Consider the following 26,091-nt stretch of genomic DNA (forward strand, 5'->3'; position numbering starts at 1 on the left):
ATTCATGCATCATTCTCGGCAGGCGGCTACAGATGCTTGCTATACCATACGATAAATAGTATACACGATGTTGCAGCAATGAGCCTCTTGGCAGTACTGGCCCCGCTATCTATCGACCTTGCGGCTATTTGCCTTACTTTTGCATCTCTGTTCATGTGCAGTATGTATCCTGTCGCTGGTCAAGGTATAGTAAGATAAGGTAAGGTACGTACAGGTTCTGATCGCAATTTGAGGTTTTTGAATGCGGGGTTTTATATATATATATATATATATCCATATACAGTATGGTAGCTAAGTTCGGGACTTGCACTCGATTTCTTTTGTTGTGTGCAGCATGGAAAAATGCTCTTCTGCTGCCCATCAAATGGCAAAAGGCTGGCATGAGCTGGCGATGAAGGTTTCATCAATTTGTCTGACGAAAGACAATGGTTCTTGCGCGAAGGAAAGCTCGCTATGATTTCAACAACAAAAAGTCCGACGTTTCCAAACCCCCCCCCCCCCCCCCCAACCCTGTCCTGCTTATCAGGGGTATCATTCTTTTTTTCTTTCAAACAGACGCCAGTATTTCGAGCAGCAAAAGGAAAAAAAGGGTAAAACCGAGAAAGAAAATCTACTCGTATTGTCTCGAAGATCGTGGATCATCCGCCATGGACTTTTTGAATTGTCTCTGTTCTCGCGTGCCCAGACTGCCGACGCCGCCCTCGTTTCTTCGTTCCCAGCCGCCGAGTCGCACGACCAGCGCTGTGGCGTTGTCGGCTTGTCCGCCTCCGATGCCCGTCGAGAGCGAGACCAGGTCTTGTGATGCTTGAGCTGGGGTGCGCGCCTCTTTGACGACGTCGACGATTTCTTGATCCTCGAGTGTTCCGGACACACCATCTGACACCAGGACAAGAAAACTGTATTCTGATGCGCGCATGTCGACGGTGCGAATCTCGGGTTCTGCAGAGACGCCAATGTGTTTGGAGCCGATATCACCAAAGGCACGGGAGTTGGCGAGACCGAGGACTCGTTCCTGGCCGAAAGAGTCTGTGATGAAGGTGGCGGCGTAGCGACGGAGTCGGGTGGCTTCTATAGGCGAGGATGGATGGTGATCGGTGGTCATGGCCACAGCCCTGCCGTCGTCGACACGGCAGAGCAAGATGCGAGTATCTCCGCAATGTGCTGTGATGATGGTGGCGGGAGACGCGGGATGCCAGTACGGTGTCTGCGTCGGTGTGGATATCAGGGCTATACTGGCAGTGCTGCCACCCTGGAACCTCACAGTGCCTCCAATCGGGGCGGACAGCATGTTTGTGAGATTCTGGGATGCAGGTCTGGAGGGATGCGAGAGGATGTCGGTCTCGTTTATCGGTCTGTCGGAGATGACTGGGTCATCATGGTCTGTAGACGAATTGGAAGGGGTGTGTTTTACTGATTGAGCAGATGTAAAGTCAAGGTCGGCATGCAAAAAGGCGTACGTCAGAGCTGCTTCTATGCTGTTCGCCGGCTTGTTCTTCTCGTTGGGCGAAAGACGTGAGGAAACGCGACTGCGGGCAGAAGTGTTGTGCAATAGTTCGGTGAAGTATTCGGGACGGAATCGTTTGAAGTAGCCTCCCACGACATCTCGCCAGGCGTTGACGAGACGTCGCTGCAGATCGCCAATGTCGGCCTGAGCTGGCGTGTCGTTTTTGTCTTTGTCTTTTGCCGCTTCTTGTCCTTCATCCTGCTGCTGCTGCTGCTGCTGCTGCTGCTGCTCTTGTTCCTCTTTTGTTCCTTTGTGACTGTTGTCCAGAGTCGAGTGGACTCCGAAAGCGTCTACAGCGTCCTCGACATATCCATGCAAGCGATCTCGCAGAAACTCACTGCACTCGGTTCCGCCATGGCCGTCAAAGACACCGTAATAGAAAACCTGCGGGTCTCCACTCGCACGCTCCGCCACTTGATGTTCCTGAGCCGCCGGTCCTCCGCGACGCGTCAGAGAGATGGGCTGTCGTTTCGCAAAAGCCGGGACTTCGATGGTGCCAGCCTGGTGTGTGTCCTCGTTGTATGGACGACTGCCTCGAGCGACGCCGATGCCAAAGTGGTGTTTTGCCGACTTCAACGGTATGCGCACGACGGTCGTGTCTCGCGCCACTCCCACCGTCGGACCGACGGGAGGGATCTTGATCGGAGTGCGGTTCGGCTGTCCATCAAAGGGCGCGGAATCCTCGCGTGGCAATTTGTGGTGGTTGATCTGAGGCGGGGCGCTCGGATTGCCACTGTCGGGATGTAGCGAAGACGAGGGGAGGTGGGCGACGAAATAGTCATGAAACTGCCGGGTGGATTGACGCTGCTGTGGATTCTGACATGGATAGGTATGAAGCTGCGACCTGCGCCGATACTTTGACGCTCGGCAGACACATGAAGAAGGTCGCATTGCTTGTGGTGGAGACGAGAAAGCTGGGTGGCAGTCAAGGATTGCACTGTATATCTACTATGACTGTCGATCGATGGAGAAGTACAAGTAGATGTCCTGCACATGCACGCTACGGGAAGCGCAGGCATGCGCCGACGATGACAATCACTGCATCAAGGGCAGTTGTTTCTTATTTTCTTTTCTTTGCTTTTCTTTTTCTTTATTATACACGTGAATGAGAGAGTGCGGAGGCTGCAGAAGAGGGGCAATAATGCAAAAGGGAGTGCCAGGTTCAAGCATTAAAAAGGGCTTAATTGGATTCTCTGCTGCTGCGCCTGCAAGAAAGCATTTGACCCGTCCGTTTTGTCCCACCTTGATTTACCGTCTTAGGCCACCCTCTTAGCTTGGGATTATTTACCTTACCCAGAAATGTTGCACAGCTTCCACTGATCCGCGGCACGTTTTTGTCTTTATGAAAGACCCTTGGACTGACTCGGAGCGCCCGTGGACACGTACATACAGCATGACGTACGGCGGTAGCCACGGACCTAAGCGTGTCAGGTCCGGACCTTGACTCCAGCTCACATGTGAATGACTTTCCTCACCCTGGATTACTTGACTTACAACAGAGTATCTGCCAGTCAAGAGCACCGGGCTGCTACATGATCTGGCCGGTGATTCAAACAGGAATCAGAAGACCGCGGCAGCCCTCGAGAAGGAATATGCAGGCTACCGCCAACACCACCACGACCACCACCACTGCCTCCCAGCAATCTCTCATCTTATCGTAACTTCGAGACCAACCCGTGAATACTCCAGAGCACAACGAAACACTATGCAAGTCCAGGAGATCCCTGTATGCCTGGAGGAGACAATGCTCACTCAGCACCCGCCCACTTTGGCCAGGTCCTCTTCCCTAGCCTTCGATGGCAATTGCGTTAGAGATGGAGAGTATGTCGAAAAGCATAGAGATCTGTCTCGTATGATTGCGAGGATTTGCACCTTCCTATTATCCACTTATTCCGCTCACTTATGTAACCAACCTCTCAGAGCCTTTCTGTACGCCTTGAATGACAAGGTATGTTCATTCACCTGTTCACTCGTGTCCTTCATGTGACGAGGCCGATCTCATCAATCTAATTGAGTCGTCCACTCTAAGGTAGTACTGTTCCATACATGTAAATCTAGTATCTCAAACAACATGAAGAGAACAAGACTGCCGGCTGTCGGTATACCACAGACGTCCGGTCCTCTCCTCCCTCGCCATCATCACTTCTCGTGCCGGTGGTGTGTGTCATGCCCTGCCCTATCTCAGGGGCCTTTCCGCGATCTCTCGAACTCGGGATATCATGACGAGAAGTATAGGGTGCTTCACAGACAGATATAATGACGTTGAAGTCTTGGAAATCTCTTTCTATCCTAAGGAGAGGACAGGCACCCACTGTTAGCGAGCGCTCTCTGTTCGCGTCGTAAAGGTGTTACTCTGGAGTATATTGGTGTTGAGAAAGGCGGATGGCATCTTACACGCACATCATGGTTGCTGTTTTCTTCCATCTTATGAGATGGGCCGTCTTGTGACTCATTACTACTTTGAGGGGTCACGCGCTTTGGTACCTTTGCCTGATAATTAATATCCAGAGGTGCATGATGATCACACGATGAAAGTGAAGCTTCTCCAAAGGTGTTCTACGCCGGGAATGAAAGCACATCCATCTCCATCGCCTTCAAACCATCCCATACCACGCAATGAATGATGGCATGAGTGAATCTGTTCACAACTCCTCCTCCAACCCCTGATTATGATACCCACTCACACTCCTCAGCCCCTGCCATTCACCTCCTCGTCGGACCTCTCTTGCGATCTCTGCGCGTCGAGCCAGCCGCTCGCGAGAATCAGACTTGTCGGGTCTAGACGCGCTGGACATGGCCATGGAGGTCGAAGTTAGTGCTTTTGGCGTCGTTATTGCTGTTTCTTCCTCTTCCTCGGTTGTCACTGCTCTTGGACCTGGTCCTAGGCTTGTAGAGCGATCTCGACTTCGGGGCAGTGAAGTGGTTTCTGATTCTTCGGCAACTTGGACGGTAGGTAGAGGCGCTTTCTTGGTCTTGAGTCGTTTCAGCACGATTGGTGAACTGGGGGAAGCTTCTGTCCCTGATGACCCTGCGTGGCTCGGCGAGAGTTTACGCTTCTGAGTAGTTGTCTGAACGTCCTCTGTGACAGCATCACTTTGCGCTTGCGAGAGTGCGCCATTGACTTCATTTGCTTCTATGCCCTTCAGCGCAAACATGCGTTGATCGTGAGCAAAGATGTCGGCTGAGCAGATATCGCCGAATAGTGTCTTCATTGATATGGCTACAGTCCAGCTGCTTGGAGTCACCGTGCAGGGGTACAAGTCTCGAGGCATAAAGGCCTTCACGAGGTAGCGGAGTTCGTTGTACGAAGAATGCCGGGAAAAGGGAAATCTCTGCCCGCGATGTTAGCGTGCAGGTCCAACATTCTTTCAGTAGAGCGCTGGTACGAACTATGCGTCTCGAGTCTTCCGGTCGGCTTGACTCTTCATTGTCATCCACCTTTCTCGAAAACAGTTTCGCAATCGCTCCTATAAGACGATCCAAGGGCATGTCGTCAAAGATTTCAAACTCGTCATCATCTCCTTTGACCTCGTTCCAGAAGCCGGCAAAGTCAAGCTTGGTGACATTCGGACCAGGTTTCAAATTCACGCTGAACCAGTCAGTGATCTCGGCCAGGAGGACTGGCTGCGATTGAAGTCTTTCGCGACACATGTTGATCAGTTGAGCGACAGCCATGATATCGTTGAGTTCGAGTTCATGCTGTTGATCCAGGTCGCCATACCCACCACCGGCGCCCAGCTCTGCAATGTTGACGCCGTGATGACGAGTTACTATAGGCGTGATCCGGACGGCATTCTTGTTTGAGAAGATGCTGCAACCTGTGCCTCTCTCACAACTATGCAGGCGCGAACCGACGGGATCATTCGTGAGACAACCCTCATGGTACCGATTGCCAAACTGAAAGCCTAACAAAGCCGCTGTATGAGGTCCGAAACACTCTGGAGAACTCATCATAGAGCTGTAGACTCGGTACCGATAGTTGCATAGATGAACACGCGTATTGAGCGCTTTACAGAGCGCCACCCATACCTCCTCGTAGCCAAAGGTCCACGCATCAAGATAAAACAACTGGTCCGGAGGATACTTGCTGACCTTCTCAAGCAATTCGGCTAGACCATCTGCCTTGGTAGGAAAGTCCATCTTCAGATGCGCTCCATCAGAGAAAGTCGTATCGAGATAAACATTGTCAAGCTGTTTGAGCCCCTTCGTGTACGGTATAAGGATCGGATTGCGAACAAGTGAATCTACCCACCACGACTCAGAGCGAACATCACCCGTATACAAAACAGCTTTGCCATCTCCCTCGATCAAAAACATGCACGAGCCAGTACAGTGGTTCGCATCGAACAGCGTGACTTGAATCGAGTACCCACGGGTCAATTCAATCACAGTAGGAGTCTCGAGAGGAATCGGCTTCAGCAACCGCTTAATCTTGCGATACGTCTGTTTTCTCGTCTCCAGTATTCCCTTGGCGAAGTTCACGCGATGGGGATATCTCTCGAGCTTCAGCACAAGCTCACGCGTAGGAGCAGTGCAGTACACAAAAGACGATTTGTTGGTGTCCAGACTCGTGAGATGGTCGCTGTGGATGTGGCTGAGGAAACATGCTAGTGGCGGCTGATGGTCTTCGTAAAGTCGGAAGTTATCGATTTGGATACGTGGGAATTCTTTCACGATGCCGCTGAAGGTTGACATTGTGGTGGTGATGGCACACTGTAGGCATGTTGCACTCAGATCTTGTCAGATATGAAATCGGGACCTAGTCATTCATTCCAACATTGATGATGTTGCTTCAATGGTGGCAGTCGAGGAAGGGGATGGAGTGGTTCCCGTGTCTCGGGCATGCCAAGGCCAAACGGGCGAAGGTCCCTTTGTGACAACGCAAGTACCCAGCTTTATATATCCATGCATGTGTAGGCACGGCAAGCAATCACGTACTTTCTTAGTATATGTTCAGTCGTATGGTCAGAAGCCCAGGCAAAGACTGACAGAAAATATCCGTTTTGTGCGCGAATGCTACGATACTAGGTCCCCATACTGGTGAGCCTAAATCTTTGGATGCGGCAGTTAAGGTTGGATCGCGAAGGACAGGGTCGCCCTAGCGTCCACGTATTCTCCTGGTCAGGCATATCCGGAGGGTTCATTCACGAAGACTATCTCTGCAATCAAACATGGTGCCTGATAAGCTTCATCAATTGGGTTAACCAGAAGCCTAAAGAGTCAGGTCGAGATTGCAACCAATTTCATCAACACGCTGGCAGAATTCGCTTTTACAGCTCGAAAAGCATACGCAAGAGACGGCGAAAAGGTCTAGGTAGATGGATCAGAAAGTTTCATTGAACGGCAATACACCGGATAAGCAGTTATTTTAGGGGGTAACGCGCGGTCGTGAAAGCTATACTCTTGAAGAAACAAAGACATGAATGTCCATCTAGCAGACGGCGTGAGTCTTGCCGTGCTTGCCCTGCAAGCTGTGCTTCTCATCCGAGAACTGCTGGTTCATCTTCTGGTGCTTTCCAGTCTTGGTGCCACGGTTCTTCATCATCTTGATGTGTTCTTGAATCTTCACGTCGTCCATCTTGTTCAAGGTGTCGAGGGCGAGCTTGATGTCGGCAATGAGGGCATCACATCTGCTGCGCGAAAAGTCCTCTCGCACAACGACACGCATCATCTTGAGACCCTCAGAGTGGGGAGCCATGGTGTATGCAGGGACTACCCAACCGCGTTCACGGAGCTGATGTGCGACTGCGAACTCGTCGAAATGGAGATTCTTCTTGGGGTTTAGGCGGAAGGCCACGAGGGGAAGACCCTTGCCATTGGTCTGAGACATCAACTCAAATCCGAGGCTCTTCACTGATGCAGCCAGGTAATCAGCAGTTCGGGTGAGGTTGATCATGATAGAGCGGTATCCAGTCTTTCCGAGACGGATGAGTTGGTAGTATTGACCAAGAACCTGAGAAGCTCCACGGGAGAAGTTGAGGGTGAAAGAAGCCTGATCAGCACCAAGGTAGTTGATGTTGAAGATGAGCTCTTTGGGAAGGAACTTGGGATCGCGCCACACACACCAGCCGACACCGGGGTAGACCTATGTTTCATCAGCTTGGCTGTTCGGGGACATAGCAGTCTTGTCAAGGGAACTCACCAATCCGTACTTGTGACCTGACACATTGATACTGACAACCTTCTCCAAGCGGAAGTCCCAGACGAGATCAGGGTCGACAAAAGGCGCGACGAAGCCTCCTGAGGCGGCGTCCACTGTAGACAAACAGTCAGCAAAAGACACTCGAAGTCATCGAGAAAACAAAAGCTTACCATGAATTGGCACATCAAGGTTGCGCTCAATCAAAAGGTCGTTGATGGCCTTGGTGTCCTCATACTCGCCGGTGTAGGTGGTGCCCAGGATGCTGCAGATACCGATGGTGTTCTCGTCGACCAAGTCAACGGCCTGCACGGGGTCGATGACATAGCGGTCGGGGGTGCAGTAGACATACTTCTCCTCGACGTCGAAATATCTAGCAGCCTTCTCCCAGCACACCTGGACTGCACTGTTCATGACGATGTTGGGTCTGGAGTAGTCCTTGCCTTCAGCCTTGCGCTTGTTGATCCAGGTCTTCTTCATGGCAAGAGTAGCCAGCATGATGGCCTCTGAAGAGCCGACGGTCGAGGTTCCCATGGCGTTGGTGCTGTCGTCGTGGGTAGGCACGTTGAAGAGACGGGCTATCATGTTGACGCAGCGGTTCTGGATGTCGGCAGTGACGGGATATTCCTCGTAATCGATGAAGTTCTTGCTGAAGGCGTCCATCATGAGCTTCTCGGCTTCGGCTTCCATGTAGGTGGTGACGAAGGAGGCGAGGCTGTGTCGGACAGGTTAGCAACAAGAGGAGCAGAATGTCAATTGGAGACTGACTTGAGAGTCGGGATTCCGTCAAGAGTGAGGTCGTCTTTGATCATGCGGTATGCAACATCCTTGGGCATCTCTTCCTCTGGCATCTCGTGCCTCGGGAGGTCCTGGGCAGCGTATCTGCTACCGTACACATTTGACGTGTAATCGTCTTGGCTCACTCCGGCAGGACCGAGATGAAGGCCCTCGAGGCCCTCGACAAGAGGCTTGTTGGCACTCGAGTCATTCTCGACTTGTCCGAGATGCACCATTTTGTAGTCTTGAGTGTTTACAGGAGCTCAATGCTGATCTGAGAATGTAGAATGCTTAAGTCCGATGGCAAATACTGGACAGAAAGTTATGCTAGTAGGCGAGAGAGTCGTGGATTGGTACAGAAGCTGGACTTTAGGACAGGAAGAGAAGGAGCCAGAAACCAGAAAGCAAGTTTTAAAGCTTCCAATTGATTGTTTGGAAGACGACGAAAAGAGAACAATGACGGTCTTGCCGGATATATGAAATAAACTACTTGTACTCCTCTGTACATGCCTCATTCATGCACAAACGCTTGCTCTCGGCTTGGCTGAACTTGGCTTTTGAGCTTGTTTTCCGCACGGCTCGCCAACGTCATCATGGGGTAAACCATGGATTATTTGCTTCCATTGCTTGCAGGTGCGCACTCTGTGACACGCTCCTCGCCGGTGCTTTCGCAAGCTACATGCGTGGCCCCCCTTGCCGTTCCGGTGCATCCTGGAAACAGAGTCGCTGGATGGCTGCTGGCAGTGTGCGCTGGATCTTATCGTCGAGTTCGACTCGTGGCTACAATGTGCTGGCTTCATCGAGTTCTACCAGATCAGAGCATCTTATAGAGAAGGACGGCCAGTCCCCCCCCCCCTGGTACACTTTATAGCTGTCAACTCTAAATCCCCACGCACAATTGCCAGCTCATCTAGGTATCTCGTACAGTACAGTAACGGCATAATGAAGTCATGATCTCACCCTCGAGGCGCCGAATGCCTGCAAACACAGCTATCATATTTTTTCTTTTCTTGCTACAATATGTTCTTTCAAACTGCGCATTGCATTGCATTGCATTGCATTGCATTCGTAAATCATGTTTCACAAAGACACAGAACAAGCACGCCAACCAGCCTTTTTCTCGCATGGTTATATACGAGTCTAAAGTAAGTGAGTGGCAGTGCAACACTTCGGATCCGGATTCGCAGTCCAGCCCAGTCCGCTCTTTCGAGCCGCGCCCAAGCTCCCCGTCACTCATCACAAGCACGGTACAGAACGCATACCGTACCCACGACCGCTCGTTCGTGCATCCACGCCAATCCTCGGAGTTTCCGTTGCACAGTGAACCAGGCACTGTATGTAAATCTTTCCAGACAACCAAGCGCCGGCTTCCACGCTCTTCCGCATCATCCTTAGCTAGGTACGCGACTCTTCGCAGCTCGTTCGTCCACGCAGAAGCCAGGATCGTCTCGCTGATGAGCGCCTGGCTTGTACATCTTTTTTCATCTATGGGATGGGTGGAATGAGGTAAATGCTCCTGTGAGTTTCCTTGCTGATCCGAAGGGATGCTGCTGGCCTTGCGCGCGTTTCCGTTATCTTGTCGGTCTCTCGCTCGTGTTTGGTCCTTGGAGATGGAGGTTGAGTAAGTAGCGGTCTGGCGGGGCTGGGCTGGGTATGGCCGATCCACTCCGATGAATATATAGAGGATGTTGAGGTTGCCTATGTATGCTTGCTTGCTTTTTGTTGTATCATCCTTGCATTCACGATTGCATGAATATGGAGTGCGTATGCGTGTGAAGTTGGAAGCTTTCTCGTCAGTGAACCAATTCATAGCAGGACTGTCTGACAGCTTTTATGTAGACAAGCTTGGTAGCTAGGGATAGTAGAAACTCCACGCGTTCAGATGTGAAGACATCTCTTGCTTACTTAGCACTCGATGAAATGAGGAATACTTTTGGCCAGAACATATATGGTTCATGTCTGTGGAGCGCCTATGTGATGCAAAATCAGGGGTCACCTGCGATTCTTTGTCTAAGGCAGTGGTCTGGTGAGGATTGAGGATGAAGAGAGAGAGATAGCAATAGAACACGAATCTCCTTTTGGCTGCATTGCCTACTCGCTATCATCCTCGATATCGTCGCCATCGATAACCATATCCTCGTCATCGATCTCTTCTTCATCCTCATCCTCACTCACATCCTCCTCCTCTTCATCACCAAAGTCCTCCTTTTGTCTGGCTGCTCTCTTCTCAGCCTTCTCCTCCTCCCTCTTCTTCTCGTCCTGCCGTCTCGCATCCTCGAGGACCTTCTCTTTCGCTTCCCTCTGTTTCCTCTGTCCCACGACAAATGCTCCCAGAGGCGTCTTGGTCCATTCCAGATCCTTGAGGAAGTTCTCGACGCCGGCGCGGTTGTTGGGCGCAAAGTCCACCTTGGAGCGTTTGTCCTCGACGAATCTGCAGTTGGTCTCGATTTTCTGGACGACTAATTGCATCGCCGTGCTGAGTTTTGTGTTCTGGTTCGGTGACTTGGAGTGAGGACCGACGTCCTTGAGCCAGCGCTTCAGCAGCACCAGGACCGGCAGGGCGAGTTCGGGGAAGGCGATGTTCTTGCTCCACAAGACGAAAAACTCGGACAGAAGCTCCGTGACTTGCTCGCCGACGCCGTCTTGGTAGACGCGAGTGCGCAGATATGACTTGGGGGCTCGGATCGAGGTGGCGAAGTCGAGTTGTTTGTTCGTTGATGGTTTGGGTGCTTTGCGCATCTCGGCGCTGTTGAGGACCTCATAGAGGGAGGCGCCCAGAGGGATGTAGGTTCCTGTTGCGAGAGAGATACGAAGCAGGGAACGGATCAGGTGGAAGCGGAGGGGGAAGTAGGTGCTGGTGGGGATCAGACGCATGGCTCCGAGTGTCACTTGCACAGCTGGGTAGATCAATGGCCGGAGGGGCGAGGCGCTTCCTGCAGTGGCTTCAGAAAGAGAGTCGCAGTGAGCTGCAAGCACACGAGACCAAAAGTCCAGGCTGTGGACGTATTGCCAGTTGTAGACCGTCTTGTAAGACTCCTTGCCGTTGTTTGTGATGGACGAACGTAGGTGGACGGCCAATTGACGGATGAAGGTGAAACCAGTGGTGTACCCTATCGTAGGGTCGATGCCCCAGAGCTCGGCGGCACTGTTCTTCATCAAGTTGATGCCTGACAAAGTGTGAATGGTTGTGTTGCGGCTGCCCTTGATGAGGCCTTGGTAGGTGGTCTTGAGGACTGCTTCGCGGATGCCGGCGTCACCAATGACCATCAGACGTCTGATGACCAGGAAAGCGGTGATGCGGCCAGCTTCAGTGTTGGAAGGGTCGGACCAGATGCCCACCACTGCGCGAGCGAGGTCGCGGATCAGCTTCTTGAAGGAAAGCAGGTAGGGCAGTAGAGGAACGAGGGAGTCGAGGGTGAGTCGAAGAGTGGCGGGATCGGAAAGATGAGCCAGCAAGTGGAGAAGGGAGGTGGTGTGAGATTTGAACAGAGGAGCCAGAGAACGGTACTTCTTGGAGTCGGTGGGAACGGAGATCTTGCCATTCGCTCTCTCTTTGATGGGCAAATGGTGAGTCAAGACCTCTGGAATGTGCTTGAGGGCAATGACGAGCAGCTGGTGGTAAGCTTCGGGGTTGGACAGAGAATACTTGTATTCTTTGTCGTCGTCGTCGGACACATGTGCTGCCGCCCTGAAGGCGAGGGCGACTTCTTTGGCTGCACGCAGAGAATGCTGCTCCGTCATGGCCTTCTTCCACTTTGCAATCATTGCTTTTGTGACTTCGTTGCCTGTCGTGTCTTCTTCGTCTTCGGAGTCGACTTCACCCTTGCTCTTCTTGCTCTTCTTGCTCTTCTTCTTGGGCTGCGCGTCCTCGTCGGCGTCGCTGCCACTGAGTTCGTCAATCTCGCCCAGGTCTGCATCTTCGAAGTTGAGCAACTCCGGATCGTCTTCCTGCATGGACTTGTAGAACTCGGGATCCTTGTCGGCCAAGGCGGCCATCTGAGCCTTGAGATCGAGGTTCTCGTCGTCCGAGTCCGAGTCGGAGGCATCATCTTCGGCGGCGGGAGCAGCAGCAGGAGCAGCAGCAGGCAGGACTCGCTTTCTCTTCTTGGATTTGTCTGCCGTCGTTGCGTCTGTCTTGGGGAGTTCTGGGACGTCGAAGCCGCCCTGGAAGAAATCGTCGACGTTCATGCTCTCAAAGTTCTTCGAGTCGCTCTCGGAAGGCCTCGAGGGCTTCTTCTCCGGAGGCGCATCCTCTGCTCTTTCATTTTCCTTTGCTCTTCGCTCCTTCTTCTTAGCGTTGACCTGGTGTCGTTGCTTGGTCTTTGCAAAGTTCTTTCTGGATTTCAACGTGTCCGAGAGACGGTTCTTCTCGAACTTCTTTGTGGCTTTTGACTGCGCCATCTTGAAGGCAGCGACAGAGAGAGAGTAATTACCAGATAGATCCTGGTGTTTGGTTGATGGAGAATGGAAGGAAGAGGGAGTGTTTCCCTTCACTCAATTACTTCGCTCCTTCCTCTTTTTTGGCGCAAAAAGTTCCCAAACTTCTGGCGCACTCGCACTTTTTGGACGCTCGGGCCACCGCTCGACAGATTGCGGAGAAGAACGTAACGCCAAGACCACCGAAGCATGGCATCTCTTATCTTATCTCTCTGCATCTTTGTACGCACATGGCAACCTGAGGCATCGACTTGTATGAGGGTACATTTATCCACCCGCACCTCAGACAGGCTGCATACCCATTGACATCACAGCTACCTGCACAACATCCACCCCAACATGTATCAGGAGCGACCCCTGGCGTACGCGCCCACTCCCTACAGCTACACGCCCACTTCGACGCTGTCCGCCACCATCAGTCTCGACGAGGTAGCTGCCACTACCCCATTGCTGTGTTTCACCAGCTTGATCTGACGCCAAACAACAGGAAGTCAAGCTCACCAACACCAGCGCCGAGCGAGATCTATACGAGTCTCTTGCAGAGATATACAGCATCATCGTCACACTTGACGCCCTCGAAAAAGCATATCTGAAAGACTCCATCTCCGAGAGCGATTACACCGACACCTGCAGCAGGCTGCTCAAGCAATACAGGTCCAATCTGGCCGACGACAATGTATCGCGAGCCTTCGGGAATCTCGACCGATTCAAGGCCGAATGGGGAGTGAGTCTCGATCACATTTATCTGCAATGCATGTAGAATACCAGCTGAGCCGAGGACCACCACAGATGGAAGTGCCACGCGCCACCGAGCGTCTTCGTATAGGACTACCGGCGACCATCGAATCGGCTCCCGCTCGTCCATCAGCTCAATCATTGGGGACGGGTGCTGCTGCGACGCACATTGTCACCGCTTCCGAGAACTTCATCACCCTCTTCGACGCCATCAAGATGAATATGCTCTCCAAGGACACGCTGCATCCCATCCTGGTCGAAACGATTCAAGCCGTGAACAAGGTCACCGACAGAGACTTTGACAACAAAGGCAAGATCATCCAATGGCTCATCACTCTCAATCAGATGCGAGCTGCCGAAGAACTGTCGCCCGAGCAGGCTCGCGACTTGCAGTTCGATATGAACCAAGCCTATGATGGGTTCAAGGCCGTCCTCGAGTGATTCGTGTACTTGTTGTCCATCTGCAGATCTGACAAAATCATGCATTTGTTTCTGACTTGCGGCGAACATCTGCGTGTGCCTGACACCAGAACGATGTCATGGTCTGTGCGTATCGGGAGGACCCTGGCCGATAAGCCAGAGACATTTTGCCCCGGGAAAAAGACAATCATGAAGTTGACAACGTCCCGCCCTCCTGCTCCTTTCCCTCTTCGTCTACTACATATTATTACCAGTCACGAAGCATGGAGAGCACATCAAGTCTGCACAAAGAGGACTTGGGTCTGGGCTGGGAGCAGGAAGAAGTTCTGGATGGTGCTATACTCTGATGCGCTTAGCCAAGGCCTCTGCGCTGACCGTGTCTAGTACTCGACCTGCCTCAGTTGTACCAGAAACCGTCCCACAAGCAACTACTAGACACGCTGTCTTTACTGAGTTACGAGCCAAAGTCGTGGGATGCCACGCCATATCTGACTCCCTCGGCCTCGACGCCATCGTCGCTCAGCGGTGCAAACACTCCTGCCCGTCCGCGGACCAAAGTCCGGTCAGAAGGTCTTCCACAGTACCTCACCCGCATCGTTGCGAGCCCCTTGGCGTGGATAGCCGATGACGAACAGAAAGAAGAGATTTGGGATGCCGCATCAGTGAGGTTGAGCGAGAGGTCTGGCAGGACGGGCATGGGCGCCATAACTCGCAACTTTCGCATTCCGTGGTCAGCGGTGCCGACAAATGCCTCGAGTACGATGCAACCCGTCATCACTACGTCTTCAGATCAAGACATGAGCGTCGAAATCTCCATACATGAGCCTGCTTTGACGGAAGACAACCTGGGCTTGAAGACATGGGCGTCTTCGTACGTCCTTGCAAGGAAATGGCATTCTTTGAAGAATCACCTCCCTTTACTGCCGCAAAGTAGTCGCCCGACAGTCTTGGAATTAGGCGCAGGAACAGGATTGGTAGGTATGGCAGCAGCCACCGTTTTACAAGCCGAGGTTCTGCTCACAGACCTTCCTGACATTGTCCCAAATCTCGCTCGCAACATCGCAGCAAATGCCGACATAATCAGACATGGAGGTGGAAGTGCGAGAGCGGCGACCCTTGATTGGACAGTGCCGGACAAGATTGTCCACCCATTGTCAGATCCAGAAGAGCACGATTCGCCATCGGATGCTCTCGAAGAAGAGGCAGCGTCACAAGCATTCCCTCTCGTATTAGCCGCAGATCCGATCTACACCCCCGAGCATCCCGCCTGGCTTGTCCAAACCATCTCGTCACATCTCGCAAGGTCCGAATCGGCAAGGGTAGTCATCATCCTACCGATCCGTGACGCCTATCTTGCAGAACGAGAAGATCTCAAGCGGCGAATGAAAGAGCTGGGACTCGCCGTTGTCAGAGAAGAGACGGAATATGGATTTGATGATTGGTCTGAAGCCGGCAGAGATGATGAACTCGCAGAAGTTGAGTGTTGGCTGACTGTGTGGGCTTGGGATGATAGTCGATAGAAGTGGTTATCATAGACCGGTACAATAGAAAGAGATATTCTAGACGTCTACAATAGAAGAGAAACATGGAAGATGACACAAGAAAATGCTTTACTTGACCCTAAACACCAACTTCCTGGTGAACCGTATATATCATCAACAAAAGCGATATAGTCTACATCTGCATACGCTCCCTTCCTACCTACCCTCACCTCATCCGCCTACCCATAAAGAGGACAGGCAGCAACAGCCAACGACAAGTCAGATACTTCACTATAACAACCTGGAGCGAATTGTTCTGTAGTAACATCACACAGGAAGAAACAGATCAAACAGACAGACAAAACGACGCGGCGCAGTACGGCAAGGTAAGATACAGTACGGCAGGGTCAGGTACAGCACGGTACGGCACGGGGGCAAGACTCGGGTCCTCGAAGCATTTATTGTAGCCCCACATGGTTTTGGTTCTACTGTACCTTACCTTACCTTCCGGAGTGTGTTTCGTAGACTGTAACCAAGTGCGAAAGCGCAACCAAGTGCCAAGCAAGAGGTAAGTAAGCCGGTGCGACATCACATAGATTAAATCTAGCACCGTGCGTATTTGCAGGTGTTTGTGCATATGCAGTGACACTTTCCTTCCTTTGCAAAACGGACTTCTCGCCTGGACCTTTTACGCCCGGAGGAGTGGAGTATGTACCTGAATTATGGACCTCGCCTTGCTGTGCCCGCGCTTTTGGACTTCGGACTTTCTCCACTTCATCTCCGCTCCTACTTCCTACTGTACAGTAATTACTTGTGCAGTGGGTAAAGAGCCCGCCGCGTTCGTACCCGCTCGCACCGGAATGTGGATCCGCACTCGCACCGCAACGTCGACCTCATGTTGACCCCGAACTTGATCCCGAACCCGGACTCGGACTCTCACAGCATGGCTTACGGCGATTGCTCGCTTGTGCCTGGCCTGTTCTTCATGACACTATGTATCGTCGCAATAAGGAAATATATTGCAGTGGGATCTTTGTGGATTCCTTTCGTTCTCTGCTGTTTTGGTTTTGACACAGATGCTAGATCTTGCCACTTTGTAGTATCATCGGGTGGAGGACATGGCAAGACGGGATGAGGTAGTATTTTGTTTGGAGAGTGCGGTATATGTGGATACTCCGGCCTGGGACCCTTCCTCCCTCTTCCCCGCTTCGCTCTTCTCTCTGTCCCTCTTGAGGCCGTGTACAGTACTTGTATATGTGGATATGTGGGTACAGTACGTGGGTCACACATAGAGCCAAGTCGAGTTGGAAGGCGTGCTTGCTTACTTACTTTCTGAGTCATAGTGGAGAAACAAGAGTTTATCCACATTGTAGTAATGGCATGAACGGTATTGGATATATCCTCTGCACTTACTCATCACTGCACTGCTCATCACTGGACTGGACTGGACTGTACTGTGCTGCACTGTACACCAGCGGAGACGGTTCGATCATCGTGAAGATCGGTGCTGTTCTTCGTGTTCTTTAGAGTAGGTGGATGCATGGGTGCACTTTATGTGCTGTTTTTTGGTGTGTGCTGCACCATAAGGCTAGCTCCGCTGTTTCTGGCCTTTGCTCGTCGAACTCGGCTTTCTCTTTGGGTGGGGGAATGTGTGTGGTTGCATGCTGATTGCAAACCTAGATAGCGGAGCAGCGAGGCCGGAAGAAAGACGTTCACTATGCTGTGACGCTGTCGTGCTGGACTCTAGTCCAATTCCGTCCGACCATGTGAGCCCTTGTTCGAGTCTCAGAACACTATCCTCAGCACAAGCAGTGCGACGAGGCGGAAGACTATGAGCAAAAAACAAAAGATAAAACATACAGCAGCTGGGATTCCCACGTGGTCACCCACCGTAGTACTAATCAGCCGGTCAACTGCTTATGTCTGGCAGAGCGGACGGGATGCCCAGTTCTCAGCTGCCTGTGGCCGTATGTATTGCGTTGACCTCTCATATTGTATATGACTGCTTGACAAACAACCAACGAGGAACCTCAACTACGTTGGTGCTCGAAGTAGGTAAGGTATGCACTGACGACGATAGAAGCAGAACAATTCTCGAAGACAAGCGAGGACATTCTCAAGGAAAAAATGTTGCGGATACTCGTGCTCAGATTGAGAGACAAAAAAAAGTCGTCGTACACGATCATCATCATGTCGGAGATCAGTAATCTCTGCGAATCATCGTCTTGAAGATCACCATTTCTCATACGACGACGTTCTGTGATCGCTGTGGTGGAGGATCCATGTCTTGAAATTGTTCACACGATCACAGGATAATTTTCCCAGTAGAGGTCGGGCTTGACCAGGAGCGACGGAGGCAGGATCTGAGCCACGGCGCCTATACGTACAAGTAGTGTATCTGGCGGTGTGATTGAGTCAGGATGTACTCAGACGCAGCAAGTAGCTGCAGAACACGTCTGTACGGCAGCTCTACAGCAAGATATGCGAAAGATGGAGAATGGCAACTCCGAACCACCAAACTCGCGAGGCAGTTCTGGTATCATCGCTCAAAATAACATGAGCGGTAATGCAGTCATGTCCAGCACTCGCTATTCCCGTTAGATTCGACAGATGCTGGGTGTCGGATCAAGCGAGCGAGCCGTAGCCTCGACACCGCCAGCCACTGGACATACCGTTCATCCAAGTATGACAGCTCAAGGCGTGAGTAAGCAAGAAGGTGTTTCAGCCTCACTCTCGCAGAAACACAAGTGAAGCGTCTCCAGCAACATGACCTCTTGGTCTATTGGCAGTCGATCTCACTTGCTGTAACACAAGAAGGAAATGCACGATGCAGTCAGCCTGCAGATCAAAAGAGGAGATCGACCAGCCTTATAGCTGTTTCAGCCTCTATTGATACAAGAATGGGCATCGCGCGTGACGAGAGTAGCGATTCAAGCGCGAATGATACTCGCTAGCGAGGAGTAGAAGAGAGAATGGTTTTATACACAACGAATCTGTATTCAGCTTAAGTTCTTCAGATGTCTCGAAGGTGGAAGAGATCAGTCAAGAAGCTTTGAGCATCGAAACCGTGTGGAAGAAAAAAGAGAACGGAACCAACCTCTCACTTCATCTCACCGTCTTTCTGAAGTCATCAGAGCGTCAACTGCGCCTGTAATTGTACTTGAACCTACCTACGTGCTGTTTCGAAAATTTCAGGCACAACAAGACGTGGACGTATCACGAGCTGTATACCTTGTCATGTCACTGCTTGGCTGCACCTCGTTGCAAAGGGGCGGCTCGGTGCCAAATCCGCCAGCAAATACATAACCCTGGTGAGTTGAGGAGGTCCCAGGTATAGGTACCGACCGGATGGTATTTCCGCGTCTATCACTAAGCCTCGATTGTGGGCGCAGGAATAACGACCTGGTGAGCGCATACATTTACCAAGATGGCAAGTCGGCCTTCGTCTTTGCATGCCATGTTGCTACATGATCTCAGCATTCGCCCTCACAAGACATCTCAACCACCAGTCGTAAGGTGAAAAAGCAAGGTGGGAAGCCAAGCGATACAGATAGTGTCCTTGCCTACTGCAGGTACTTGCCAGCATCCCTTGCAGTAGCGCGCAGTCGATCGAACCTTGTCAACACACGAACAAATCATGACAGCAATACTTCAGCCAAGCTGTCCCGACATAGGAACGGCAGCCACAGGCGTCTAATGTGCCAGCTCAGCGGAATTGTCCCGGAGAGTCGTGGCAAAAAAATATCTCATAATTTCTGTGTTTGCGATGGAGTTCCTGAGGGATACAAATGAATAGTATAGTGCTTGCGTAGGCATTTACAAAATTTTGATTACCAGAACCAGAGATTGGGGGCGAACATTTGTTCTACATAAATTCAATAACGTTATGAGTTTACGTCGATCCGAGGATCATGTCCTAAAAAACACGTGGGTGCTTGCTCGGCCCGCGTCCGGCCCTGGTGTCCGGAATTTGCCCAAACATCGTCCAAGGGCGTCTCCACAGTAAAATTCGACGTCTCTTCCTCGATCATCCAGTCGGAATTGCGAGAAGTGTTACATCTGGCCCACACCCTGGGCAAAAATCTGCGAGACACCCATTATGCACCTCCTTCGTGTCAATCCTCCTTGTCAGGTACGAGATCGGGTACCTGGCATTGATTGGTCTGTAGGTGACGATTTCTTTCCCTTCTAGTGTCTGCTCCAATTCGTGTCCCTGTCAATCCCTGTTCACTGACCACCACCACCTCCCCCCTTGTGGAGGCTATTCAACCTCTCTGTGCCGCGATACTTTCCGTACCTCTCTTTCTATCACTATAAAAATGGCTATATCCCATTTCTTTCGGGTTCTTTGCAACCACAAGCTTTCCCTCCTTCACAAAGCCAGTCCTTATCGATCTCCCTTTGATTCCAGGTGAATCAATAGTCCTTCCTTGAACTCGTTAGGACTGCATCATTCCTTATAAGCTCTCTTTCGAAAGCCCCAAGAACAAAACTCAAAAGCCATTCCCAAAAGATTCAGCATGCATTTCTCGACGATCAGCGTTCTTGGCCTTGCTGCCGTGGCTTCTGCCGAATCCATTTCGGTGACACCCCATGCTAGTTATGCTTCCTCTGCCGGTGTCTTGGGTTGCAAGATTGATACCAACCGTGTGGCTTACTGGCCCGGTGCTCCCGACTGCAACAACATGTGTGTCAAAGTCAGCAATGGTGGCCGCTCTGTTCACCTCCTCCACGTTGATCAATCTGCTGGCGCTCATGACATCTCTTACGATGCCTGGAACTACCTCGTCACCGGAAAGGGTGCAACTGAAGACCCTACCCAGGGAGGCGGCTTTGCTGTAGAATATGAGAACGTCCATATGTCGGAGTGCGCCCATCTCATCAAGACCGATGATGGCAAATTGGCATTCGAGGCTGCTAACAGTATCAACTTCCTTGCATCTTGCATCAATGAGCCGTCCACCTGGATCGCCCAGAATTACGCCGTTTGGAACATCGCAAACTCTGTCTGTACCCTTGGTATCGACGAGGAGTGCACACTCGATCTAGCGACCAGCAACCAGCCGACCTGCCCCCATACTCTTGGTTTGCAGGAGCCTCTGTCTGATTTGGCTGTCGTCAATATCGACTACGGCACTGGCGCAACATCCCGTGCTGTGCAGTAGATGGATAAAGGCACAATCAATAAGTGCTCCCGTATCTGTCTATCTTTACCGTCAAGCCAGGATCAGTGTTCCCGGGGACATTTTGAGAATGTCCTGGACTTCTGCTGGTTCTTTTTCTCTCTCCACCAACCCTGTGTATGATGAGACAAAACTCATGTAGCACGGGGTTTTTTTTCATTTCTTCTACGATCAATGTCACGATAAGGTCCGGATTTATCCTTGCTGCCACTTTGCACGGACCTGGACACTGCTTTTGAAAAGCAGCACAACACGACTTCACGAATTGAGAGAGATCAGATTTCGTTCGGAAACGCTGGTCATTCCGATGTACACTGGATCGCTCCGGGAATTTTGAGAGGCAGTTGTAGATACATCAAGTCCCAATTCAATACATAGCGGACGTATCCGAGATGTTTCTTATGAAACCAAAATTCGGCTCACAGAAGTGTAACTTCATCTAGTCTCCCTTGCCAACGTTCTCTCATGAAGTAGGCGTCAATGTGACGCGTAGACCAACACTTCATGTCTACATATCAATCATATGCCCTCGCCTTGCTCAATGCCTGCGAGCATAACTTTTCATTCGTGAAAGCAATGTGTCCAACCTCCGCATCTGGCTTGACATCTGCAATTCTAACCCATACACCTTTAAGCTTACGTGCTTGCTCGAGCCCATTTTGATGAGACTGTAACGGATTTTCTTCCTGGTGTCTTGAAAGTGGTGCGTAAGTGTTATCACGCATGGCGGTTGATGCATAGCCCAGAATATCCGGGGCTAGGGTCTTGAGATTCAAAACCAGAGTCGCGATCCCAGCGGTCAGCATAACGCATGCAATGACAATCAGAATAAGCGCGGGTGCTTCATGCCAGACGTATATCTCTCCGTGATATCCCTCGACTGCAGCAAGAGAACTATTAAAAGAAAACTCGACGCCAATTTTGCTAGGTACATTTTCATAATAGCTCAACGGACTTGGAAGGTTTCCGGTAAGGTATTGTGTGGCGATAGATGCTTGCCAGAAGGTGTTGTAGACTATGCCAATGCGTGCAGTCAACTCTCTGGGATCCACAGTGGAGAGATTGAGGTAGCTGTAGAGGCCAGAGAAATCGGTGTCGGGATCTGCGAGCCACCCCTCGATTGGGGTGCTTCCAGTAACAGCCCCCTCATTGGCATGAGACTTTACCTCGACGGCAGCGTAGGGCAGTTCGTCCCACATCGTGTTCCGTGCCATCGCATTAATCGCATATGGAGAGTTGTCCCGAATTGGTGAAGGGCGTATCGAAGTTACGCGACAAGCCTTGTCACGACAAAATACTCTCGATTCGACATCGCGAAGGCGTACTGAGCACTGGACGTGGCTATAATGACTCACTTCTTCGTTATGCTCGAATGTTGAACCGCTGAATGATCGCAAGTCGAAGGATGCAATACCATCCACGGTAGAAGAGTAAATAAAGACGCCATCTAAGCTTGGCCTCATACTGAACGTAGTGAGGTACCTACTATCAGAGTTCGGAGAGGATTCATTGTAGACATATGTAGGCGCTTGGCAATCAAGAGCCCAATAGCGGGATATCATGCTGAACGTGACATTGCCATCCGGAACTCCCACAACGGGTATTCCTAGTAGGCTGGAGTACGAAACTTCTGAGGCATTGCCGATTTGCAGCCAGTCGTCACTGCCGATGTGGTCATTGCTCCCAATAGACTCAATCAGTGGTATCTTCACATTGCCCCATAGATCCATTGTGGAGGAGTTCTGATTGTGAGTGTTCATGAGGGTTGTCATGAATAACGGGGCATATAGCTGCCATCCTCCGGAGGCAGGGTCTTCGCTTATGAAATAAGTATCTTGCGCCGCGGCTATAGGTAGATAGCGAACAGTGCTATTGGATTCGATAGTCCTGGGCATTCTGCTCATCAGACGCAGGCCGGCTTGACCTCCAATCGGCGAGAGTGCCCAGACGAGTATTATCAGGAGACCCATAGCGTCCCATGGTCGTAGAACGACCTGCCTTTCGACCGCACCGAAGAGAGATTGACAACCGACGAGTCGTTCTAGCTCCTGTAAGAAACACTTATCAGCAACTCTTCCTGACAGCCAAAATGGATGTGGATGCTTACGCCGAGATAGACACCTCGCTCAGCGCGATAAAGGGCGAAAGTTCTGAAGAATCGGCCCATCAAGGCTGCGAAAAGGATAGGAAATATGGTAGGTGAAAGTGGTATCATTCGCTCAATATTGTTGCCAATAGGCGAGATCGGCTTGCCGTTGAGATAGGCAACGATGATAGCAATGACTGAAACCTTAATCAGACTCAAATGGTACCTGGACACAGATTGAAGGGGGAACGCACCAATGAAGATCATAGGAGAGGTGGAGAATAGGATCTCAACGGCCAGGGTCACCATACGCATCGAAGTCCATCTCCCTAGCCGGCCTGTGGTCTCATCCTTCTCGTACACTGATGATTCATCGCTGACATTTAGCTCGCTAATTTGTGGCTTTTTGAAAGACAGCTTTGATAACATGTCCAGAGACCAATAGAATGGGATGTAGCAACGAAACAACGCTCAGAATTGACAAGACCTCAAGCTTCATGGGAATGCAAACTGGATGAAACAAAAGGATACGAGTCGAGTACCGTGGATGGGGACTTTACAGACTCAAATGGTCTCGTCATGTTGAGCACCTCAAGACACTGACAGCTCCTACGATATCCAACCACCCATGTTCATATGTAGCCGCTCATAATTGTGGAATCATTGGCCAGCACGGTTTCTAATATACAAATCCGGCGCGAAGCATGCATAGGCGAATGCAGATGATCTACCACACCGAGCCAGTAGAGAGACCGATCGAGAAGATCGTTATGGATCTGCGAGATCTCACTCATGTAAGAACGCCATAGATGCAGCAAATCGGTGTTGTTCGCTGACATTATACTATGGCGATATTGGGGGCGATTTTTGTTCGAGAACAGATCATGGAGATGGTATGCCTCTCAACCTACGCGCCCACGATTTTCGCGCCGGCTATTTTTAGGCACATCTTGCAGATCATGTCTATACAGTATGATCTGGCTCACAAGTTGCGATGAATATTTTTTCCCCCTTGACCGGATTTAACTATCAGCGATTTTATGTCATTATGATTTTCGAATTGGGAAAAACTGTGACTCCAAGGCAACGCCGACCGTTCAACACAAAGCCTCTCCGATAACACACCATTCGTGATCCGCCTGGAAAGAATTAATCATACATCTCATAAGAGGGATCATGAATTAATGATTGAATTAGAAGCTTGCATAATCGCAAAGACCATGCCTAGGACAAACATCTCGACTGTCTTTTCTCCTTATTCAAATGATGATGCTGCTATGTCCCCAACCACGCTTGACTCATTAAAGGCTCAACGTTCTCCAAGCTCAGGTATCCTTGCTGCATCCGCCGACAGCTCCTGTGGCACATGTCGCATTTGGGCAGGACTCGCGCCTGAAACGCCATGACTTTGAAAGGAATAGCCAGGAGGAGGTGGGGCCCCTGTACCAGTATGATTCTGAAACACTACGCCTGCTGTTGGGTACATGGGAAGTGGCGGTGATCCTGGAGGCTGAGAACCATCGTGCAGGTATTGATGTGCGACTGTAGAATACTTAGACATTGTTGAGGCAGGCGACTGTTGGGGATGATGGAGGTGAGGCTGCGAAGATGATGCGTGAGAGAAAAGAGGACTGGGATAATCATCTATAAGTCGAAGGGGTTTGTTAGTGAGTTGCGCATAGTAAACGGACTTCAGACACTCCTTCTCCCAGGCGGACGATGTCGCAAGAGCAGATGTCGAGCGCTAATCTTACCTGAGTTCAAAGGATGATGAGACATTTCAGTTCCTTGACCATTTACAGATGTTCCGTGGGCGTGGTCCAAAAATGGCGATGTTCCATTACCCTGTTGTAGGGGTTGATGGTACTTCTCGTGCCCACCCTGTGCTTTCCTTGCGCGTCGCCAGCAGAAGAACACGACGCCTAGGATGAGCAAAAGGCCCACAACGCCACCAACGACTGCGCCAGCTATCACGCCTGCTGAGTTGGTAGAAGCCGCAGTAGACGAAGCAGAAGCCGGAGACACTGACGACATTCCCGTATCGGCTGCCGTCGAAGCCGCGATAGTTGGGCTATAGGCAGCATCATTGGTCTCGTTGAGGCGACCAGCGGCTAGATCACCGCTAGGACAGCTTCCATTGCTGCATGGATTACTTTTGCAACATCCCATGAATGGAGGTGAAGTAGCAGCACACGTGTACCATAAAGAGCCTTCCTCTGGACACTCTTGGTCTGGGAATTTTCCATATTCAGTCGTGTCGAAGCTTGCTGGCTTCAAGGCGTCCTTCGAACAACCGTTCTGGCATGCATCTGAACTGGTGCAACAGCCTACGAAATAAGACCCCGAACCGCAGGAGAACCAAGTGCCACCGCTAGGGCAAGAGTCGAAGAAAGGCATTGCGCATTGATTTGATGATTGTCTTGCAGCGATAACGAGAGTTGAGCTGTTGAAGAAGTGGAAGCAAACCAAGGACTCTGGTTGTACGAGACCACTACGGAGGACTTATGCGACCGACCAAAACTCGTGTCACCAATTTGCCACTCGTGTGCAAGGTCAGGGAAGCCACGTCTTTGACCACAGATAGTGACTTGAGGGCCTTGAGGAGGGACTCGGTCGGTTCTTTAGTGTCGTCAGCATTGTTAGCATATCATGCAGTTCGTAAGACCTACAGCATACCAAGGGTCTTGGCCACGATGCTAGACAATCCAGCATGATTGACTGTATTGGGGCATCCTTTGGCGTTGATAATTGATTGTCACGTACCACGTAAGTGTGGCGAGCTCAGCTATTGAGCAATCACTTCAGCCTGCTGCAGTCAGACCATGCAGGTCGGACTGCTATCTAGCTTTATAAGTCCTCAAGCGCGAACAGCGGCATACTTTGAGATATGGATACTAGGGTTGCATTCCCATTCTATTAATTGGCACATCTATACAAGCCTTCCTTGTCGAAGCAAAGTAAAAACCGGCGATACATTGCTTGCTATCATAGTTCAGCTTGATTCAATATCATGTGGTTGGAGGCGGAGGCGCATCGCATCGACTTTGCTCTGTCGAACTCTCACAATGCGAGTGGAATTACGATGGCGCATCTATAATTGGACCAATCGCTCAAGCAGCCACGATTTCGGCCAGTGCAATACAAGTTCATATCGAAGAACAAGGGTCGGCATCGTGGTGGTGGCTGATCTTAACCTTTTTGAGACTTTGAACGCCTTATATGCAATGTATCCACAAAGGTAGACCAAAAGTGCGGGTGAGCGGGGCATGGCCCCAATCCTCTCATACTCTCGCGAGAACTTTTTTATATTGATGTGGGACGTCGTGTGT

At 51.0% G+C, this 26,091-nt stretch overlaps 9 protein-coding genes across 9 annotated transcripts; 3 read left to right on the top strand and 6 right to left on the bottom strand.

Moving 5' to 3' along the window:
• Positions 1–610: 610 nt before the first annotated feature.
• AAFC00_000683 (uncharacterized protein) lies at positions 611–2,395 on the bottom strand (the record flags this gene model as incomplete). The annotated part of the gene is made up of 1 exon (XM_069346905.1): positions 611–2,395. One exon carries the CDS (start codon positions 2,393–2,395, stop codon positions 611–613), a length of 1,785 nt encoding a protein of 594 aa, XP_069200548.1.
• Positions 2,396–4,146: 1,751 nt separating this feature from the next.
• Positions 4,147–6,199, bottom strand: AAFC00_000684 (uncharacterized protein; the record flags this gene model as incomplete). Its single annotated transcript, XM_069346915.1, has 2 exons — positions 4,147–4,836; positions 4,895–6,199. The coding sequence occupies 2 exons, from the start codon at positions 6,197–6,199 to the stop codon at positions 4,147–4,149; spliced, it is 1,995 nt and encodes a 664-aa protein (XP_069200549.1).
• Positions 6,200–6,935: 736 nt separating this feature from the next.
• On the bottom strand, positions 6,936–8,656 carry AAFC00_000685 (uncharacterized protein; the record flags this gene model as incomplete). The annotated part of the gene is made up of 4 exons (XM_069346927.1): positions 6,936–7,589; positions 7,647–7,759; positions 7,817–8,358; positions 8,412–8,656. The coding sequence occupies 4 exons, from the start codon at positions 8,654–8,656 to the stop codon at positions 6,936–6,938; spliced, it is 1,554 nt and encodes a 517-aa protein (XP_069200550.1).
• A 1,855-nt stretch (positions 8,657–10,511) lies between these two features.
• On the bottom strand, positions 10,512–12,821 carry AAFC00_000686 (uncharacterized protein; the record flags this gene model as incomplete). The annotated part of the gene is made up of 1 exon (XM_069346939.1): positions 10,512–12,821. One exon carries the CDS (start codon positions 12,819–12,821, stop codon positions 10,512–10,514), a length of 2,310 nt encoding a protein of 769 aa, XP_069200551.1.
• A 375-nt stretch (positions 12,822–13,196) lies between these two features.
• AAFC00_000687 (uncharacterized protein) lies at positions 13,197–14,033 on the top strand (the record flags this gene model as incomplete). Its single annotated transcript, XM_069346952.1, has 3 exons — positions 13,197–13,286; positions 13,345–13,581; positions 13,647–14,033. The coding sequence occupies 3 exons, from the start codon at positions 13,197–13,199 to the stop codon at positions 14,031–14,033; spliced, it is 714 nt and encodes a 237-aa protein (XP_069200552.1).
• A 242-nt stretch (positions 14,034–14,275) lies between these two features.
• On the top strand, positions 14,276–15,532 carry AAFC00_000688 (uncharacterized protein; the record flags this gene model as incomplete). The annotated part of the gene is made up of 2 exons (XM_069346962.1): positions 14,276–14,345; positions 14,397–15,532. 2 exons carry the CDS (start codon positions 14,276–14,278, stop codon positions 15,530–15,532), a joined length of 1,206 nt encoding a protein of 401 aa, XP_069200553.1.
• Positions 15,533–20,013: 4,481 nt separating this feature from the next.
• AAFC00_000689 (uncharacterized protein) lies at positions 20,014–20,658 on the top strand (the record flags this gene model as incomplete). Its single annotated transcript, XM_069346974.1, has 1 exon — positions 20,014–20,658. The coding sequence occupies one exon, from the start codon at positions 20,014–20,016 to the stop codon at positions 20,656–20,658; it is 645 nt and encodes a 214-aa protein (XP_069200554.1).
• Positions 20,659–21,191: 533 nt separating this feature from the next.
• Positions 21,192–23,191, bottom strand: AAFC00_000690 (uncharacterized protein; the record flags this gene model as incomplete). The annotated part of the gene is made up of 3 exons (XM_069346986.1): positions 21,192–22,724; positions 22,784–22,959; positions 23,017–23,191. The coding sequence occupies 3 exons, from the start codon at positions 23,189–23,191 to the stop codon at positions 21,192–21,194; spliced, it is 1,884 nt and encodes a 627-aa protein (XP_069200555.1).
• Positions 23,192–24,071: 880 nt separating this feature from the next.
• On the bottom strand, positions 24,072–25,159 carry AAFC00_000691 (uncharacterized protein; the record flags this gene model as incomplete). Its single annotated transcript, XM_069348564.1, has 2 exons — positions 24,072–24,406; positions 24,517–25,159. The coding sequence occupies 2 exons, from the start codon at positions 25,157–25,159 to the stop codon at positions 24,072–24,074; spliced, it is 978 nt and encodes a 325-aa protein (XP_069200556.1).
• Positions 25,160–26,091: the final 932 nt, after the last annotated feature.

Source organism: Neodothiora populina (assembly GCF_041146345.1).
Source record: "Neodothiora populina strain CPC 39397 chromosome Unknown canker_contig_11, whole genome shotgun sequence".
NCBI lineage: Eukaryota > Fungi > Ascomycota > Dothideomycetes > Dothideales > Dothioraceae > Neodothiora > Neodothiora populina.